The sequence below is a fragment of the Leopardus geoffroyi genome, chromosome C1 (genome assembly GCF_018350155.1).
Source record: "Leopardus geoffroyi isolate Oge1 chromosome C1, O.geoffroyi_Oge1_pat1.0, whole genome shotgun sequence".
Classification (NCBI taxonomy): domain Eukaryota; kingdom Metazoa; phylum Chordata; class Mammalia; order Carnivora; family Felidae; genus Leopardus; species Leopardus geoffroyi.
In genome coordinates, this window is record NC_059328.1 from 1,899,318 (window position 1) to 1,919,731 (window position 20,414).

Genomic DNA, 20,414 nt, shown 5'->3' on the forward strand with positions numbered 1-20,414 from the left:
GGGAAAGATGAGCCTCTGGGCTTTGTGGGGACAGCGTCAGGGGCGTGCGGTCCCAGCGCTCCTGCGAGAAGCGTGACGACTCGTCCGAGGTAGGCCCCTCCTCCGACCTTTGAGAATCTCCCCAGGACAGCCCTGCACGGTCAGAGCAAAGCCCCGTCGGGTCACTGACTGGCGGTGGTGTCGCTGGGAACCGAACGCCAATCCCACCGTGGGCTCCCCGGGGACGGGAAACCCTCCACCCTGAACAGATGACTAAGAAAATGAGCGTTTGGGCAAATCCCAACTGAGACCCTGGGCAGTAAGCGCTGCTCAAGAGGGTCTGTGTTTTCTTTACATAAACACATAAATCACAATTAACAACAGGGAAAAAGATACAATCTGCCAGCGCTCGAGAACCAAGCGTTTCTGATGTAAATGGATGGCTGGGCCCCGTAATTAACGGGCCGTGATGTATTACTGCTCTGCTCACGGAGATGAACGGTCACACCTGGGACAGGAGGCGAGCCAGGACGTCCCCCCCCCCCCCCCCCCGAGAGGAGGGGTGAGGAGTGGCTCCTGCGTCCAGGCGCAGTTGCCCCTTCCCGGCGGCTGTGTCCTCCCCACCTTCGGGGACCCACCCGCTCACCCCCGTCCCGCCCCCTCGGTGTGTGCCAGGCGGGTAGGCCGGGCGTGGCCTTGGGTCTCCCGGGCCTCGCCCCCACTCCGGGGCTCTCGGCGGTGCTGGCGGCTTCTGCGCCCCTTGTCTGAGGTCAGCCTCAAGGTTAAGGTTACCCCGAGGGGCAGCGAGGAGCTGTGAGCCGGGGTCCTGCCCTGCCGCCGGCCGCCTGGAGGAGACGTTTGCACCAGGGCCTGAGCTCTGTCCGGGCAGGGCTTCCTCCCCGTGGGGTGTGGGAGGGCCGTCTCCGCCCTCCGTCCTGCTGGCCCGTCCAGAGAGGGGGTGGACAGACGCGCTGCCCGCCGGGACTCACTCCCGTCTCTGGGCGGGGGGCGGTGGGGACGGGAGGGGCCGCGGCCGGGCGGGGCGGCGGGCAGGCCCCCCGGTGACCCGAGCCCCCTGTCCGCGTGCAGCCTGGAGCAGCACATGGTCGTGCACACAGAGGAGCGGGAGTACAAGTGTGACCAGTGTCCCAAGGCCTTCAACTGGAAGTCCAACCTCATTCGCCACCAGATGTCCCACGACAGTGGCAAGCGCTTCGAATGTGAAAACTGTGTGAAGGTAACGCGCCCGCCGCCCCCGCCCGTGCCCCCCACACGCGTGCGGACGGAGGGTGCAAATAAGACACCGGAAGCCCTCTGGGGCTCTCGGTTTACCGGGGACGGAGGAAGGGCAGCGGGCGGGGGCGCAGGGAGACCCGACCCCGCGCTCTCCAGGGCGGGCTCCTGCCCCCCACCCGCCAGCGCGTCGTCAGAGCGCTTCGGGTCGGCCACGCTTTCCGAGCGCGTGCCCGGAGCGTCCCCCCCCCGGCCACCGCTCCCCCAGGCATTACCGCTGAGGGGACAGTCTGGCGGACACGGGCAGCTCACCCCGGGCCGTCCAGCGGGTCACCGCGACGGCAGAGACCCCTCCCGGCCAGGCTCGGCGCAGGGGGGCAGAGCAGCGGTGAGACCCGCCCCCCGCCCCCCGACCCGGCGGCCAGAACTGGGCCCACAGGGGAGCGAGCAAAGGTGTCTGTCCCCCCAGGTGTTCACAGACCCCAGCAACCTCCAGCGACACATCCGCTCCCAGCACGTGGGCGCCCGGGCCCACGCCTGCCCCGACTGCGGGAAGACGTTCGCCACGTCCTCGGGCCTCAAGCAACACAAGCACATCCACAGCACCGTCAAACCTTTCATATGTAAGTGGTCCCCCAGCCCGGCCGCCCCGCTCTCCCTACTCTCCTCCGCACTCACACCCCGGCCGGAGCTCTGAGAGGCGTGAAAATGCCGGTGACGCTCACCGAACTCTGCTCATCCCCACAGCGGCCTTTAGGGAGCCCGGCCTGGGTCCCCAGCACTGTCGGGACAGCAGGTGGCGGCCGTAAGTGCCCCTGTCCTCAGGGAGCTTACACGCCGTGGAGGAGATAGAGGCTAGACCAGATGAACCATGAGGGCACGTGCGTCCGGCCTATCAGCCCAGACGGGGCGCAGGCTCAGGAGGCTCTCCGAGGGTCCAGCGTGGCCCAGGCGGGCGCTGGTCCCGTGAGTGCAGGGGGGCCAGGACGGCTTGTCAAACGAGAGGCTTTCTCTGGACGCCTGGCGGACGGGCGGGTGTGAGGGGGCCCCTGCGGGGGACGGAGGTGCTTGGGACGGGAACTGGGAGCACAGAGGCCTTGAGGCTGGGTGTGTGGGGGAGTAAGTGAGGGGGACTAAGAGGAGAGGGGCCACGGGTCCCAAGGGCCAGGTCGTGGGGACTTTGTGAGCCAGCGCAGGGTCACCACCCTTATTCTCAAGGAGTTCGGAAGCCACGGAAGATTCCGCTCTACCTGGCAGCGTGCTGAGTTATTCACACGAGATTGTGCTCGGCCATCACGTCAAGTGATTTGCACTGTCGCCAATCACACAAATTGCACTCAGCAACCATCCACATGGACCGTGCAGTCATCACCCACATCGACTCTGCAGTCATCACCCACATCGACTGTGCATTCATCACCCACACGAACTGTGCAGTCATCACCCACATCGACTGTGCAGTCATCACCCACACGGACCGTGCAGTCGTCACCCACATCGACTATGCAGTCATCACCCACACGGACTGTGCAGTCGTCACCCACATCGACTGTGCAGTCATCACCCACACGGACTGTGCAGTCGTCACCCACATCGACTGTGCAGTCATCACCCACATCGACTCTGCAGTCGTCACCCACACGGACTGTGCAGTCATCACCCACATCGACTGTGCAGTCATCACCCACACGGACTGTGCAGCCATCACCCACATCAACTGCAGTAATCACCCACACAGACTGTGCAGTCAGTCATCACCCACATCGACTGTGCAGTCATCACCCACACGGACTGTGCAGTCATCACCCACATCGACTGTGCAGTCGTCACCCACACCAACCGTGCAGTCGTCACCCACATCGGCTGTGCAGTCATCACCCACACGGACTGTGCAGTCATCACCCACACGGACTGTGCAGTCATCACCCACATCGACCATGCAGTCGTCACCCACACGGACTGTGCAGTCATCACCCACATCGACTGTGCAGTCGTCACCCACACGGACTGTGCAGTCATCACCCACATCGACCATGCAGTCGTCACCCACACCAACCGTGCAGTCATCACCCACATCGGCTGTGCAGTCATCACCCACACGGACTGTGCAGTCATCACCCACACGGACTGTGCAGTCATCACCCACATCGACCATGCAGTCGTCACCCACACGGACTGTGCAGTCATCACCCACATCGACTGTGCAGTCGTCACCCACACGGACTGTGCAGTCATCACCCACATCGACCATGCAGTCGTCACCCACACCAACCGTGCAGTCATCACCCACACCGGCTGTGCAGTCATCACCCACACGGACTGTGCAGTCATCACCCACATCGACTGTGCAGTCGTCACCCACACGGACTGTGCAGAATCCTCACCCATACAAACTGTGCAGTCAGTCATCACCCACATCGACTGTGCAGTCATCACCCACATGAACTGTGCAGCCATCACCCACACTGACCGTGCAGTCATCAGCCACATGGACTGTGCAGAGTCATCACCCACACCAACTGTGCAGTCCTCACCCACATCGACTGTGCAGTCATCACCCACACGAACTGTGCAGAGTCCTCACCCACACGAAATGTACACTCATCACCCACATCAACTCTGCAGTCATCACCCACACGGACTGTGCAGTCGTCACCCACGTGACCTGTGCAGAGTTATCACCAGAATCGCCTGGACTCATCATCCACATGGGATTGCATGGGGTCAGCATTTCACACACACGATCTCATAGCACCCTTCAGGGCCGCACTGTCTCCTAGGGGCAGAGAAGGAAACTGAGGCTTGCAGACATTAGGGGAGCAGGTGCTCAGGGCCACGCTGCAGAGCCTGGACTCTTGACCCTGGGCTGGGGGGCTAGAGCCTCTCAGACCCCACAACACCGGTGTGAGGAAGAGGAACTCTAGGAGCTGGAGGACTGGGGGCTGGGGGACGTCTCAGCGATGCTGTTCCGGTGTGGGACACCCAGGGCTGACCGGCCGGTCAGGCCTTTGTCGGGTGGCTGGGGCTGTGCCCTCCTCCTGCTGCTGTCCCCAGCCCAAGCTTCCAGCTGCCCTGCTAGAGATGACCCAGACACCAGCCTTCCTCGGCCGCTCAGCCCCCCAGTCACCTGCAGGTCCCGGATGGAGACCTGTGCGCCCTGGGGTGCACCAGTGGTTCCCCCTGGGAGGGGTCAGGAAGAGGCGAGCGGGTGTGAGTGGGAGCCAGGGGCTGGGACTTGGTGACTGGAGGTGTGTGTCCTGCTTTCTGTGGATGAGGGTCCCAGGGAGTCCCACCGTGGGACATCGAATAGCAGCTCGGAGTTTCTAAATGAGCTTAAGAGCAGGAAGTCGTGCAGAGGCTCAGAAGCTACCGCCTTTCCGGGCGCGCGGAGATCTCGGCGAAGTCTCCCTGGAGCGTATTTAGTGACAGCAGCTCCAGGGACCGTAGGTCTCTACCGCCGTTCGCACCGCCTGCACAGACTCCCCGTGTGGGTGGGCAGGGCGTGGGGCAGCCTGGCCGGGCCCCTGGGGCCGCAGCTCCCGCGACCGGCTTGCCTGCACACACACGTGCCTCAGATAGGGTGGCACACGCTTGGGAAATGGCACGTAAGTGTGGCTTTGCACGTCCTCCAAACCCCGGCGGAGCCTCCTTCGGCCCGTGGTAAAGGCCGTGTTGGGCTTGGAAAGGCGAACCCGCAAACGAGCGAGGAGGGGCGCAGACAGCGTGCGCCGGTCAGGAAGGACGGGCTGCTTGGAGGGGCGCGGGCTCACGGCAGCGTGGTCACGGGCGTGCCCAGACGGCGTCCACCTGCCGGGCACCCCCTGCGTGGATGCACACGGCAACTGTGGGATCTGCCCAGACGCCCCCAAGCCCTTTCCCCGCTGACCACGCAGGCCGAGACGGCGTGGCCTCCCAGGGTGCCTCCTGCCCCGCGGAGCTGAGCGTGTGCTGGCTGTTTGGGAGGGCGGTGTCGGGCACGCAGGTGGTCAGCCTCCGGTGGGCACTTTCCGGAAAGGGCCCCTCCCTAGAGTGAGTGTCGCGTGGGAGCGCATCCGCGCACACACCCTGTGAGCAAAAGACACGCGGTGGCCAGGGCCACTCTGCACCCCGGCAGGGCCGGGGGGCCCCTCTCACATCCACCGTGGGCTGCACCGGCTCTGAGCCAGCTGCCAGCGTGCGGGTCCGGCCGCCCTGTGAGGATCTCGGGCCCCCAGGAGGGTCCTCGGTAGCCCCAGCGTCCCTGCCACACCCTCCACCCTGCGAGCAGAGCGGTGGGAGCCGAGGGGCCCGGACTCCCCACGACCAGGCGCGGGGCCGGCCCTGAGGCCCTGCCAGGAGCTGCCCCGGCAGGGGCGGGGGGGAGCGTGTGCGAGGCCGGTTCCCACTCTGGGGTTCGTAGCAGCCAGTGACGAGGCACCGGCGAGCCGGGCCGGGGCACAGTGACACGTCACTCGTTCAGCCAGCAAGGGCAGCCCGAGCTGAGGAATGGCCTTGCTCCCCTGAGGCCGGGTGGGCCACCCGAGTGTATTTATAGACCGTCTCCTCTGTATCAGCCGCCTCCCAAAAAGGGCAGATTTGATCCAACGAGGCCGCGCTCTTCCCCCCTCAGCCTAGAACACGTCCCGCCACGCCGACGGCCAGGAAGGCAGGGCCTTTAATATAAATAGACACTGCGATGAAAGCGCGCGATAATCCGGGGCCAGAGCCCCCGCGGCAGGAGCAGGACACCAGGCGGCCGAGGATTTGTGTGAACAAGAGTCAGGCTGGAGTCACTGTCTCCACTGGGGCTACGTTTAGGGGGCAAATCGTCCTGCAGAGAGAGACACGTGTGCACGTGCGCTCCTCCCTTTCTGGCTAGAAAAACAAGTAAAGAAAGGAAGCAAAGCTGGTGATTCCGTGACAACACTCGACTCACAAGCCATCGGGGAAATGGGGAGACCGGGTCGCCTGGGCCCGGGGGTCCTGGTGTTCGGCTCTGGCCAGCAGCGCCCCCTCCTGCCGAGAGCAGAGGCCGGTGTCCCCCAGCCTGAGCCTGGTGCTTCTCCACCCCAACCTCTCGCTCTCTCGAACTCGGAACCAGCCCGTCTCCACACGGCCCGGCTTGGGCTTCCCTCCCGTGCCCACCTTCCAGCCATCCCCCGACGGTCACTACACACGACCAGGGGCCGTGCTCCCACGCCCAGACCCCCTAAGCATCCCCTGAGTGGGCTGGTCCCCCCGAGGCCCCTCTCCCCGGACGGAGAGCAAGAGAGTTAATCTGGCAAGTGGGGTTTCCTCTTAGTGGCGGGGACAGTGTCACTGAGGTGGATAGGGTGCAGGTGGGAACCCTGGGGCCCGGGGGGGGACTGAAACAGGTGCCTGGGTGGCTGCACACCGGGGTTTAGCCCCCGGCAGGGATTTCAGGAGACCTTGGCCCCCACATCACAAACACTCATGTGCACAAACAGCACATGTACCCCACTTTCTAACGGGAAGGTTGAGGCAGGCGCCTGAGACCTGACCGAGTGGGAAGGTGCAGGCAGGTCTCACCAGTGTGTGCCGGTCACCACAGGTCAGCCCCCAGGGTAGGGTGCCCACACACGCTTACATACGTGTGCACACATGCAGGCACACACATACATGCACACACACACGCTCATGCACACACTGCGCACAGATACATGCACTCGTGCAAACACGCATGCAGACACGTGTGTGCACACTCATGGGTGTTTGTGCACACAGATACACACGCTTGTGCAAACACACATGCAGACACACGTGCGTGCACACTCATGGACACTTGTGCACATGCCCACAGAGACACGCACTCGTGCAAGCACGCACGCAGACACGCGCGTGCACTCATGGACACTCGTACCCACAGATACACGCACTCATGCACACATGCAGACACACGCGCGTGCACACTCATTGACACACGTGGCCACAGATACATGCACTCGTGCAAACACGCACACAGACACGTGCGTGCACACTCTTGGACGTTCGTGCACATGTGCCCACAGAGACACGCACTCGTGCAAACACGCATGTAGACACACGTGTGTGCACACTCATGGACGCTCGTGCCCACAGATACACACACTCGTGCAAACACACATGCAGACACACACATGTGTGCACACTCGTGGACACTTGTGCACATGCCCACAGAGACACGCACTCGTGCAAACATGCACGCAGACACGTGCGTGCACTCATAGACACTCGTACCCACAGATACACGCACTCGTGCACACATGCAGACACACGTGCGTGCACACTCATTGACACATGTGGGCACAGATACACGCACTCGTGCAAACACGCACGCAGAGACGCACGTGCACACCCATTGACACACGTGCCCACAGATACACACTCGTGCGAACACGCAGACACACGTGTGTGCACACTCATGGATGCTCGTGCACACGTGCCCACAGAGACACGCACTCGTGCAAACACACACACAGACACACGCGCGTGCACTCATGGACACTCGTACCCACAGATACATGCACTCGTGCACACATGCAGACACACGCGCATGCACACTCACTGACACACGTGGCCACAGATACATACACTCGTGCAAACACGCACGCAGACACGCACGTGCACATTCATGGACGCTCGTGCACATGTGCCCACGGATACACTCACTCATGCAAGCACGCACGCAGACATGCGCGCGCACTCATTGACACACGTGTCCACAGATACACACACTCGTGCAAACACGCAGACACACATGTGTGCACACTCATGGATGCTCGTGCACACAGGCCCACAGATACACACACTCATGCAAACACGCACGTGCACACTCATGGACGCTCATGCACACGTGCCCACAGGTACACGCACTCGTGCAAACACACACGCAGACACGCGTGTGTGCACACTCATGGATGCTCGTGCACACGGGCCCACAGATACACGCACTCGTGCAAACACACACACAGACACACGTGCATGCACACGCACGCACACACGTGTGCTCGCGCACACAAGCCGTCTGCTCCCGATCGCGGGGCCCCGCCCCCTCCACCGCAGGGTTTCCCCGTAATTTCATATCGTTTGTCTTTGCTTTGTGCTGATGTTTTAGGTGAGGTCTGCCACAAATCCTACACGCAGTTCTCCAACCTGTGCCGCCACAAGCGGATGCACGCCGACTGCCGCACGCAGATCAAGTGCAAGGACTGCGGGCAGATGTTCAGCACTACCTCCTCCCTCAACAAGCACCGGCGGTTCTGCGAGGGCAAGAACCATTACCCACCGGGCGGCATCTTCGCCCCGGGCCTGCCCCTCACCCCCAGCCCCATGATGGACAAGGCGAAGCCGCCCCCCAACCTCAACCATGCCGGCCTCGGCTTCAACGAGTACTTCCCGTCCCGGCCGCACCCGGGCGGCCTGCCCTTCTCCGCGGCGGCCCCCCCGTTCCCCGCGCTGGCCCCGGGCTTCCCGGGCATCTTCCCCCCGTCCCTGTACCCCCGGCCGCCCCTGCTACCTCCCACGCCGCTGCTCAAGAGCCCCCTGAACCACACCCAGGACGCCAAGCTCCCCAGCCCCCTGGGGAACCCGGCCCTGCCCCTCGTCTCCGCCGTGGGCAACAGCGGCCAGGGCGCCACGGCCGCCGCGGGGCCTGAGGACAAGTTCGAGCGCCGCCTGGAGGACTCATACGCCGAGAAGCTCAAGACGCGGGGCAGCGACCTGTCCGACGGCAGCGACTTCGAGGACGTCAACACCACGACCGGGACGGACCTGGACACGACCACGGGCACGGGCTCAGACCTGGACAGCGACGTGGACAGCGACCGGGACAAGGCCAAGGACAAGAGCAAGGCGGCCGAGGGCAAGCCCGAGTGCGGGGGCGGCGCGGCGCCCCCGGGCGCCCCGAACAGCGTGGGCGAGGTGCCGGTCTTCTACTCGCAGCACGCCTTTTTCCCGCCGCCCGACGAGCAGCTGCTGGCCGCCTCGGGCGCCGCGGGCGACTCCATCAAGGCCATCGCCTCCATCGCGGAGAAGTACTTTGGCCCCGGCTTCGTGGGCATGCAGGAGAAGAAGCTGGGCTCGCTGCCCTACCACTCCGTGTTCCCCTTCCAGTTCCTGCCCAACTTCCCCCCGGCCCTCTGCCCCTTCGCGGACCGCTCCCTCGCCCACAACTTGCTGGTCAAGGCCGAGCCGAGGTCGCCCCGGGACGCCCTCAAGGTGGGCGGCCCCAGCGCCGAGTCCCCCTTCGACCTCACCACCAAACCAAAAGAGGCAAAGCCCGTGCTGGCCGCGCCCAAGGCGCCCCCGGCGCCAGCGTCCGGGGAGGAGCAGCCACTGGACCTGAGCATCGGTAGCCGCGTCCGAGCCAGCCAGAACGGAGGGGGGCGGGAGCCCCGCAAGAACCACGTCTACGGGGAGCGCAAGCTGGGGGCCGGGGAGGGGCTGCCCAAGGCGTGCCCGGCACAGCTGCCCCAGCAGCCCTCCCTGCACTACGCCAAGCCATCGCCCTTTTTCATGGACCCCATCTACAGGTATTAACATCCCTGCCTTCACCTGCTCTCCCAGAGGGGCCGCCACCGCCCGGCTGGGCGTCTGGGCGTCTGGGCGGGGCCTCCCGGACGCTCGGGGCTCCCTCTCGCGGACAGCCGCTGGGATCCCCGGCCTCCCCTCGGACCCCACCCGGCCCCGCTGTGTCTCCAGCCGCCTTCTCTGGACCAGCTGTGCCTCCTGCAAAACTCAGACCCTTACTCTTTCCTCCGCTCCCAGTCCCGGTCCCGAGGCCGCCCTCGTGGCCCCTACCCCGCCCCGGAGCCACAGCTGGGGTTCCTGGTGGCCCAGGAGAAAGCAGAGAAGGAGCCGCTGGTCTCCGGGAGCGGGGGGAGGGGGGAGGGGGAGGAGGAGGGGGAAGGAGCAGCTTTGGAGGGTCCGCAAAACATCAGCAGCCACCTCTCTGATAGCCCTCCCAGTGAGGGCTTTGAGCCCCTCAATTGGGGAACCCCCTCCCCAATTTCTGGGCAGGCTCTGATCCGGTGGGCTTGTTAGGCGGGAGGGGTCCCGCCGCCACCACACGTTGTCCTGCGGGTGCTGGGCAGGCCGAGCCTCGAGGAGAGGGCGGCCTGGGAAGGGGGCCGGGGGGTCCAGGAAGCAGGCGCCAGGCACAGCTGTGGGGCTCAGGCTGCTGAGGCCGATACCGCCGGTGCCCGTGTGTGACAAGCCCGTGCGCACACACATGTGCGTGTGCACCTGGTGTTCAGGGAGCACCAGAGCACGTGGCCGCCTTGAAGGCACAGACGCCTGAGTTCCCCAAGGGGCCACTGCGGCCTGGAGACCGTGTGCGAGTGAGGAGCCCACATCTGCCCAAGGTGCGCATGGGAGAGAATGACGTCAGAGCATGAGCCCGGGCTGGCCCGGCCTCCCACCCTCTGCACTCAGCACCCGTGGCCCCGGCCGCCTGTGTGTGCGGCCAAGGACTGACGTCGTCACCACAGGAAACGTGGAAAATGCCCCTTTAAGTGGTTGGTGCAGAACACCCCATCCACAGACGGTCCGACACCGTCCAGCTCTGAATAGGGCCTCGGGTAGGCCCCACAGAGCGAGACGCCCTCCAGGCCAGCTTCCCACGCGACCAACACCGCCGCTCCGGGGGGAGGCCCTCCACGCCCCCTCCCGCGCCCTCTCCCTCCTGGGCCAGGCCGGCGGGCCTGCGCGGTTCCCGGTGGCCCCTGGGACACTCCCAGGGTGGCCATGCTGTCTCCCTGCGGCTCACCCCTCTCCTTGTGCCATCTGTACATCCTGCTCTGGTCGGCGTCCAGCCGGCTCCCGGCTGTGCAGCAGAGCAAGGCCCTGGTGTGGACGAAACAGGAGTGGCTGGTGTAGGGTTTGCTCAGAGCAGCCGTGTCTGTGTGCAGAGAAGTGGCAGGTCTCCCCAGATGGCACCCTGTGAGTCTCTACCCAGCCCCCCCCCCCCCCCCGCCCCGAGGGGACTGAGGCTCCGGCCACTTCCTCTGCTTGTCCTATGATGGGTTGTCACCAGCATCTGGGGAATATTCTAGAATTGTCTTCTCCGGCAGCCATTGTGAGCTTTTCGGTCGACCCCACGTGGCGGCCATGGGAGGCCCTGAGGACCCCCCGGGACAGCCGCTGGGTGGTTGGTGGACGCTGGGGGGGTTGGTGGGCCTGCAGGGGTGCGGAACCGGGCGTGGGGAGCAGCGGGGGAGGTACAGCCAGCGTTCAGGCAGGTGGCAGCCTGGAGGCCGTGCAGGTGGGCAGGTGGGCTCCTTCGCGACACCCCCCGCTGTCAGGCTCACAGAGTAGTCGCGGGGGGGCACGGATGGGCACCCTCCCTGTGCAGCCCCGGAGGCTCGGTGGGGTACGTAACCCTCTGTGTTGCCTGCCGTCCAGCAGGGTAGAGAAGCGGAAGGTGACAGACCCCGTGGGAGTCCTGAAGGAGAAGTACCTGAGGCCGTCCCCTCTGCTCTTCCACCCCCAGGTAAGACCCAGGGCTGCCGGGCCTCGGGACCCCCCATCCTGGGGCCAGGTGGGCAGGCAGGCCTCGGGACCCCCCATCCCGGGGCCAGGCAAGAGGGCAGGGTTCGGGACCCCCCATCCTGGGGCCAGGTGGGCAGGCAGGGCTCGGGACCCCCCATCCTGGGGCCAGGTGGGCAGGCAGGGCTCGGGACCCCCCATCCCGGGGCCAGGCAAGAGGGCTGGGCTCGGAACCCCTGTCCTGGGGCCCTGCAGCCGGGCTGCCCAGACAGACAGGGCTCTGCAGGGGGCAGGCTCCCACACCCAAGGTGTGCCTCAGCTCCCCTGTCCGTCAGACGGCCAGGGGATTGCCACCATGGGTCCCCATGAGCCCGGAAGGATGACAAGGTCCAAGACAAGTGAGGAAGGAGAGTGGGGCTCTGCAGGGCAGCCCCGTGGGTCTCTCTTAGGCGGCCAAAGACCCCAGAGCATGAGGGTACTCACCCACCTACGGTTCAGGCTCTAGGAGGGGCAGTGAGCCCGCAAGGCCGTGGGCAACAGCTTGGAGACGGTGGGTCCAAGAATTTGGAACATAAGGTGACAGACCCAGGACGTTTATGAGGGAAGATCAGGGTCAGGGGTCTGGGAATGTGAATCCCCAAGCCAGGTCGTGGCCACACAGCCCGCCTGCAGGCACTCCCATCCCCCACTCCAGCTGCGTCCTCCCAGGGGGTGGGTGCAGAGATGTGGGGGATGCGCAGCAGAGGGGAGAGTTTGTCCACCTGTCCTCACCCCTTGGGGCCGCCCCCACCTCACTTGGGCGTCCTGGTACCTGAACAGTGAGACGGCCTGAACCAGACCCCAGGCCGGGCATTGTTCTCTCTCTCTGTGTTTCCCACCTTGGACAAACACCCCCAGTCGGTGAAACCTGCCCCCTGCCTGGGTTCACAGCTAAACTTAGCACCTCCCATTGTTTCGTCGGGGCCATGGGGTTTGCTTAATAACTTCCCCTGATTTTCCTCGGGTCGGGCTGGAAAAAGCCGACAAGCCAGCCAGGCGCATCCTGTGTTTGTGTTTGTGCGGGAGCTCTAGCGGCCCAGAATATCTGATCGGGGGAGCAGGCCTGGCAGGCCGGACCTTCGGGCAGCCTCAGCAAGACCCACCCAGGCCTGAGGAAGAGAGGCCTGGCAGGGGGCCGGCTGCCCATTGTCCCTCCTGCCGCTCCCCCCTGAGCCGAGCCACCCCCGCTCTGCTGCCTGCCCCTGGGCCAGAGCGCGGGGGGGGGGGGGGGGGGGGGGGGGGGGGAGGGGGGCGGGGAGGAAGCCTAGGGAGTCACCTAATTAAATGGTCAGAGGTCCAGTGGTCACTCGGGCACAATAACTGATGGCCTCTGCAAAGGACAGGGTCACCGCTGTATGAAGACATCAGCCCGCAGCGGCCAAGTGCAGGACTTTGCCAGGGCCTTTCTGACGCCCGACTCAGGTGTGTGCAGCCCCTGGGGTACAGGACGAGGCGGTCCTGCCTGGCCGCGGCCCCCCACCACCTCTGGAGTTGCCAGGGAGTCTGTGTGCAGAGAGCTCCAGAGCCTTTCAAGGCTGCAGCTAAAACTGAGGTGCAAAGCCAGCTGGGCAGCAGTCTGTGCGCCTGGGGTCCCATCGTCCAGGCGGTGGAGGGGCCAGCGAGAAGGTGGGCAGCAGCCGAGGGGCAAGCTGTCAGCGGGGACAGGGAGGGCAGCCCACGGCTGGTGGCATCGTGTGTCCATGCAGCCCCAGCGGCCCCCTCCCCTCTCCTGTCCCCAAACCCTGAGCCCTCGGGGACAGGCACAGTCTGGGACCCTGATCAGGACTCTCCCCACCAGGTGGAAATGGCCAGTGCCGCGTCCTCCTCCCCCAGGCAAACCCTTGGCATCTCCAAGGCCTGGAGAGGTGGCCCCTCTTATCCAGGTCACCATGTCTGTGCTGGGTCACCTGGGCATCATCCTTTTGAACACTCAGTGCGTCCAGCCTTGGGCTGTCGGATTCCTTCTTAGAACTTTGCCTGCAATCATGGCCCGCTGCCACTAGGCGGTGCTGCCCAGGCCCCTGGTCCCTGTTAACCTGAAATGCAGGTAGACTTCTTGATTTTTCATGACTCACAAAAAAAATTAAAGGAAAAGAGAGGAGAGGAGAGAGAAATCAGACATGATTCTGTCTTTAAACCAAGCTAGGCCCCCAGGAGTGCCGGCCAGGGATGAGGCCAACGGGGCGGGGTGGGGGGTGGGGGTCCCAGGTAAGGCGAGGTGTCATTGCAAGGCAGGAGCCTGCCCCACCGTGTGCCCCTGTCGGGCAGAGAGGCTCCCACGGCCTGGGCCCTGGGCTGAAACGGGGCTCCCAGGGAAGGACGAGCGGCAGGGCTGGCCACAGTGGCCAAGAAGCCCGGAGACGGCCCGTTCTACCCACAGCCTGAGGGCCCGCACAAGCCTCTCGTCCTGGCCCAGCTGCGGATGTGCTCGGTCGCCGGGAGAGGGGTCCTACACTGCTCAGGAGAGGTAGCAGCTCAGGGGGTCCCCCGTCTCTCCCTCTCACCTGCCGACAGATGTCAGCCATCGAGACCATGACAGACAAGCTGGAGAGCTTCGCGGCCATAAAGGCGGAAGCGGGCAGCTCCCTGCAGCCCCTCCCCCACCACCCCTTCAACTTCCGGTCCCCACCCCCCACGCTGTCAGACCCCATCCTCAGGAAGGGCAAGGAGCGGTATACGTGCAGGTAAGGCTGGGCGTGCCCGGGGGGGGGAAGGGGGGGGCCGGTGGGCGCCCCGCCAGGTGGCCGCAGGTGCCCCGCAGCGGCCGTGAGCCTGTGCGTCCTGGGAAAACTAGGTCAAAGCCAGAGCACAGCGGGGCAAAAGTACACGGTTTGCTCTCCAATGGAGGTCGTTCCCCACGGATGTGTAGGTGTGGGGTGGCACAAGAGAATGCAGCCTTAACCCAGCCGATCAGAACTCGGAGGGTCCGAAGCCAAGGTGTGCTGGTCAGCGTTTAAGCCCGGTTCTCAGAGCCGGGTGGAAAGCCCAGACGCACAGCCTGTCCCCAGCGGCAGGAGCCCGATCAACGTGGCTGACATATTGCTGGGGGAGGGGGCGGAGTCCCAGCAGGCCAGAGTAGGCGGGGCCCGTCTGTCCAGCGGCAGGTGCAGGCCTCTCTGTCAAGTTCAGCTGGGCCCTGGGGCTGAAGGACAGACTGCAGTCCTGGCGGCCACAGCCAGGCCACCTGCTCCCCAGCTGTGGGACCTCGGGCCCTAGACACCGAGTAGGAGGAACCGCAACGGGAAAGGGTGCGGGTGCCCCAGTCCGTGGCAGCCTGACTGCCTAACGGTCCCCCTGCCCTCTCCACCCAGGTACTGTGGCAAGATATTCCCCCGATCGGCAAACCTCACGAGACACCTGAGGACGCACACCGGGGAGCAGCCGTACAGGTAGGAGCCTGTCCCATCGGGGCCGGGGCGGTGGGTAGGCAGGCTCCCGGTGAGACCGTCCCACCCCCACCACCCCCGCCACTTCCCACTCACAGGAAGGTGAGGGTGGGAGCCAGCATGCACGGGTCAGGTCGCTCCCTGGACCCCAGAGCCGTCCTGTGTCCTGGGGTGTCATAAAGATTAGGCAGGAGGTAGCCAGCGGGCTTCCTGAAGGTTCTTGCCCACCCCCAGAGTCGGGTGCCTGGGAGCAGCTCTCCCACCGCCGCTGTCGACGGGGGCAGAGCGTTCAGAGCAGCACCGGCCAAAGCCAGGGCTCCGGGTGGCCTGATGGAGAGACCCCGCCCCACCCCCACCCAGCTCAACTCCCATACGATGGGTGGGTGGTGGGCCAGGGCTGGCACCTAAGGCGGGGCGCGCAGTGGAAAAGGAGCTCCATGCAAATCCGAGTCTGAGCCTGGGCTTGGGGCGTCCTGAGGGACTCTCGGGTTGCTAGCCCTGGATGGAAGCCGTGTGTCTGCTCCCGTCCTGTCTCCTCAATGCTGGGCTTCTACCTGTGGGCACGCAGCCACCCCGCAAGTGGGTGTGAGAGCCGTCACATCTGTTCCCAAGGGGGGTGGCACCCCCGTTTCAAAGATGCTGAGCCAGAGGCTTAGACACCCTGACTTGCCCGGGGGCGGAGCCCACGGCCACTCTAGGTGACCTTCCTGTCCCCCGAGAAGCAGAGCCTGTCCCTCGGTCCCTGGGGCCTTCATCAGGAGCAGAAGGGATGGGGGTGACATCTGGCTTTCAGGGACGAGCCTGAGAGTTGGCATTTTATTTATTTATTTTTTAAATGTTTATTTATTTTTGAGAGAGAGACAGGGATAGAGCATGAGCAGGGGAGGGGCGGAGAGAGAGGGAGACACGGAATCCGAAACCGGTTCCAGGCTCCGAGCTGTCAGCACAGAGCCCGACGCGGGGATCAAACCCACGAACCGCGAGATCTAGACCTGAGCTGAAGTCGGACGCTTAACCGACCGAGCCACCCAGGTGCCCCGAGAGGTGGCATTTTAAATGAGAGATCGAGTGGCAGTGACCAGGAGGCAAATCAGGGAAAACGCTGGTGTAGATGTCAAGACCTCATTCTGGGGTGTGTCTGGAGAGCGGCAGCTGCTGGGAACTCGGAGTCTGGTTTTAAGTCGGCAGCACGAGATTCCTGTGCCCCGGCCACACAGAGCTTGGAGTTCCCGTCCCTGGGAAGGGCAGCCACGTGGGGTCCCCTCAGGTGTCGTGGTCCCCATGCCCCACCCTGAGATGCGACCACCACGGGGCCATGTCCTGTCCTGCCTGGACAAGTGACAGCTCAGGTCACTCAGCAGTCATCTGCTCAGGGCCCCCAGGCCACCCCAACACGCATGTCCCCCCGTCCCCCCATTCCACAAAGCCTAGCAAAGGGAAGGCTGATGGGGTCTGGCTTCCTCCCTGAAAACGTGTTTTCCTGTAAGGGGAGCCACCTTCTGAACAGTGTTGTGTGTAGGAGCCCCCCCCCCCCCCGCCACCCCGAGGATCAGGCGGTGTTTATGGAAGAGTTTAATTATCATTGATTTCTTTTGCTCTCTCCAATCTGTGAGTTTCGACTTTCCTAACAATAATTGCTTTGAAAGTTTGCATTGCAAATCCTGACTTTATCTGGCTCAAGGCAGCTCTGTGATGGGGAGTGTGGGGTGTGTGATTTCCCTTTTGACATCACTGGGCGCTTCTGGGATCACTTTGATCATTGAGAGAATCTACACTGGAGGAGGAAATTTCGTCCGTCTGTCCTCAGAAACTGTCCAGGGGACAGCCCCCCACCCCCCGCGCCTCCACCAAAAGACAAGGACTCCACCCCACCCCCACCCCGGCAGGGTGAATCCAAACCACCAGCTGCCCACCCGGGGTGAGCTCCCCTTCGGGGCCAGCCCCAGGCGTGCGCCCCTTCGTGTGCCCCTGGAGGCCCCTCGAGGGCAGGAGGAGGGAGGGAGGGCTGCTGGGGTGCTGCAGAGTACAGACAATCAAACCAGATGACCTCTGGATGCTTCCTTTTAAGCCCTTGCCCGAGATTACCTAAAATCACTCAGAATGTGTTTCAAAGCCCTGACTCTCGGGGAAAGGAAGACCCCTTAGCGTGACTGACAGTCTGTTTCCTGGAGGGAAGGTCAGCCCACCTGCCGGCCCAGTGTCCTCAGCTAATGGCTTCTCCAGGCTTAGAGATCTTTGCCTGAGGTTGGAAGGTGCCAGAAAACACATGCTCATCTCCGAAAGCTCCAGCAGGTGGGGGGCACGGGGCGCAGTTTGGGCTGGACGGACGTAAACCTGGGCTTGGGGTGAGGGGCTGCTCCTGGCACCCATGCCAGCGCCTCGCCCACGGGTCCCCCCAGGACCCGGGTCACGGTCTGGCGTGGGCCTTCGCGGTCTGGCCAGCGGGCTCCCGGAGGGACACGCGCCTCTCCAGCCGCAGCTCCTTTCCTCCCCGTGAGCCAGGCCCTGTCCCCATCCCCTCAGGTGGCCCAGACCGTCTCCTTGCTTTCCTAGTTCTGATTTTTAGGGCTGGATTTTGAAACTCTCCCTTCGCTTCCCTTCCCCCTGCTTTTACAACTACGCAGAGCATGTCCCCCTGTGATGTCCGGTCCCGGGAAGGACCCTGCCCCCACCCTGTTACCGCACCTCCGCCTGGCTGGCTTCCCTCGGGTGAGGGTGCCCAGGGGTCCTCTCCAGGCCCTCGCTGCATGCTGCCGGGCCACCGGTCATTCCTGGTTGCAGCCAGTGCCATGGCCGTGATGGTCCACAGCCAGGCCATAAATTTCGCTAGCCACTTGCCGGCTTATTTACAAGGCAAACCCCAGCTGCTCAGAGGACGCTGATCCCCCGAAGCCCAGGGCTCCCTGCTCCCCTAAATTTCAAATGGGCTTCTCTATCCGGGCCATTGGTTTAGATTGGAACCAGGAGAGGGCCACACTCAGGGCTCTCCGTGGCCAAATCCAATGTATGGCTCCCCTCCGCCCCCCTCCCCGGCCCCACAGCGGGTGGAGAGAGAGCTCGGTTTCCAGTAACGAGACAATCCCGTCCAACCCCGTGTCTGACCGAGGGTGCGCCCCGGCCAGAGCTCGTGGGTCAGGTGGAAGCTGTCGAAGTTTCCTGCGTTTCCAAAGAGATGAGAAGGGTGCCGCGTGCGGGTGTGTGTGAGCACACGCATAGACAGGCCCCGGGGAGGCCTGTTGTGTGGCCAGGGGGCAGGTGCCCAGCCAGCATGGCCTCGGACTCGGTCCTTCCTGAGCAATCGCCCTGAAAGCAGGATGGTCGCCTGGGGACCTGTCAGCATCGGGGGCAAGGAGACGTCTGTGACATGAGACGGTGTGTCCAGGGATGTAAAAGCTCTCCTTCCTGGGCCAGCCTGAGGGGCAGCCCAGGGCACCCCAGCACTGCTGACCCAGCCGCGTGAAGGGCTCAAGCCTCGGTCCCCGTGCAGCTCACGCAGAACAGCGCTGGCGCCCGTGTGGGTTTCCAGGATGGCGGGTCCACGCTGGGGCCAGCGGACATCGTGAGGCGTGGGAGGAGAGGCTGTGACCAAATCCGCATGCTTCCAGAGGCCCGGAGGCGGCTTAGCCAGCCCAACAGGGAAGCAGCCGCCAGGCCAGTCCTGGGCTGAGGGGCAGAGAAGGCTGAAGGTCACTCAGGAGTTCGCCAGGGACGGCGGCCCAAGCTGCTCACGTAAAGATCACGAATGGCTCCTTGCCCGCCGACCGTGGAGGACGCCAGAGTCAGCGAAGCCTCGGCCAAGAAGCTTCAGACACCGAATGAGAGAAGCTCCAAAATCGTACCGTGGGAGACCGGGGTCCCCTCTGATGGGGACTCGCCCTGTTTGCCGTGGGTCTGTCCTCAGACCCCCCAGGGGCCGTGAGCAGGAAGTGGGCTCCCCTGGACGGCTTCATCAAGCTGTCCCTGGGAGCAGGGACAGCTCCGCTCCTGGGCGCAGTGCTATCCGCCTGGGGGCTCAGGCAGGAGGCTCCAGCTGCCAGCGGGGGCCTAAAGCTTCCTGCCTCGGGCCCCCCCCCAAGTGCACTGTGATGGCCAGACTGCCTGGGCAGGTGTCAAACGTCAGCCGGGCAGGGCAGTGCCGTTAAGGCCGGCCTCACAGCGTGTTGGCCCGGCCCCGGGCGGGAGGCTGGGGTTTCGGAAGCACCCTCGGGCACGACTCGGTTCCCGTGGCCCAGGGCACGTGAGCGTATTCTATGTTGGAGCGATGGAGGGGGGAGGGGCCTCCCGTGGGAACACCACGCTGCCACACTCAGGACAGGTCCCTGGCACCTCCAGCCGCACCCTCCGGAAGAACACGCACCTCCATCGCGTGCCTCGGCGGGGCACTGCCTCCTGTCCCCTGCAGAAGCTGTTTGTTTCCAAGACCGGGAAATAAACTAGCCTGCGGACAATGTTGCAAGTGTTCACAGCCTGTGACACGGGGAAGCATCCCTGGAGGCCTTCTGAGGACCAGGCGCGCACACACATGCACGTGCACTCCTGCACACGAACGCTCGCGCGTGCACACACCTGCACGTGGGCACACACACATGTGCACCTGAACACGACGGCATCAGGTCCCCTCCGCTCGGACTTCCGCCACCAGGAGGCGCCGGCGCGGCTCTGCAGACGGGTGGTGGCGGCTGTCGGGCCACCCTCCCTTCAGCTCCAGTTCCGCGGCTGTTTCTGGCTTCTGGGTGTGGATATTTCCCTCAACTGGGAGAATAGCCTCCCTTTCCTGCCCCCGGGCCTGGGAGCAAAGGCCGCGCCCGCCCCAGGCCCCCACACCGAGGGGGCACCGCTCAGGTCACGGACACTCTGAGGGACCCGACTGAGGCCCCGGAGGAGGGAGCGTCGTTCTCGGATTGTTTCAGTGCTCGGCCCCGGGCCCGCGATCACCATCCGCAGAGGGGCAGGGACGCGAGGCGATCGCGTGGGGCCCGCGGGACCCTCGCGGTCCGTGTCAGGGAGGCCGGGGACGGCCTCTGGGGAAGTTGGGGCAGCCCCCGGCCCCCAGTTAGTGAATTGGCACGCGAGGCCCCACGTGCCCGCAGACCCACTAAAAGGCGGCCGGGTCCAGGCCAGCTCTCCCCATACCAGAGTCGGGGGTGGGGGCGGGGGGGGTCTCTTCGCCGTCTCTCCGAGGGGAGGAAGGTGGCCGGGAGCAGGATGCAGGCTCCTCCTTGGGGGGGGGGGGGGGGGGGCGGGGGCAAAGCATCGAGAGTCTTCCATGGTGCTCGGCTGCCCCCTTGAGGCTGCCGGGAGTGCGGCCCTCGG

At 64.5% G+C, this 20,414-nt stretch overlaps 1 protein-coding gene across 6 annotated transcripts in view; it reads left to right on the forward strand.

The window, feature by feature from the left end:
- PRDM16 (PR/SET domain 16) overlaps window positions 1-20,414 on the forward strand; it is a 315,820-nt gene that overhangs the window by 283,369 nt on the left and 12,037 nt on the right. For 4 of the 6 annotated variants that reach the window (XM_045475378.1, XM_045475379.1, XM_045475382.1 and 1 more), the window contains 6 exons: window positions 1,069-1,216; window positions 1,682-1,835; window positions 8,306-9,722; window positions 11,593-11,680; window positions 14,230-14,399; window positions 15,027-15,104. In XM_045475378.1, coding sequence (XP_045331334.1) covers window positions 1,069-1,216; window positions 1,682-1,835; window positions 8,306-9,722; window positions 11,593-11,680; window positions 14,230-14,399; window positions 15,027-15,104 — 2,055 coding nt within the window. The remainder of the gene's footprint in view (window positions 1-1,068; window positions 1,217-1,681; window positions 1,836-8,305; window positions 9,723-11,592; window positions 11,681-14,229; window positions 14,400-15,026; window positions 15,105-20,414) is intronic. The other 2 variants (XM_045475380.1, XM_045475381.1) reach the window with 1 other exon arrangement.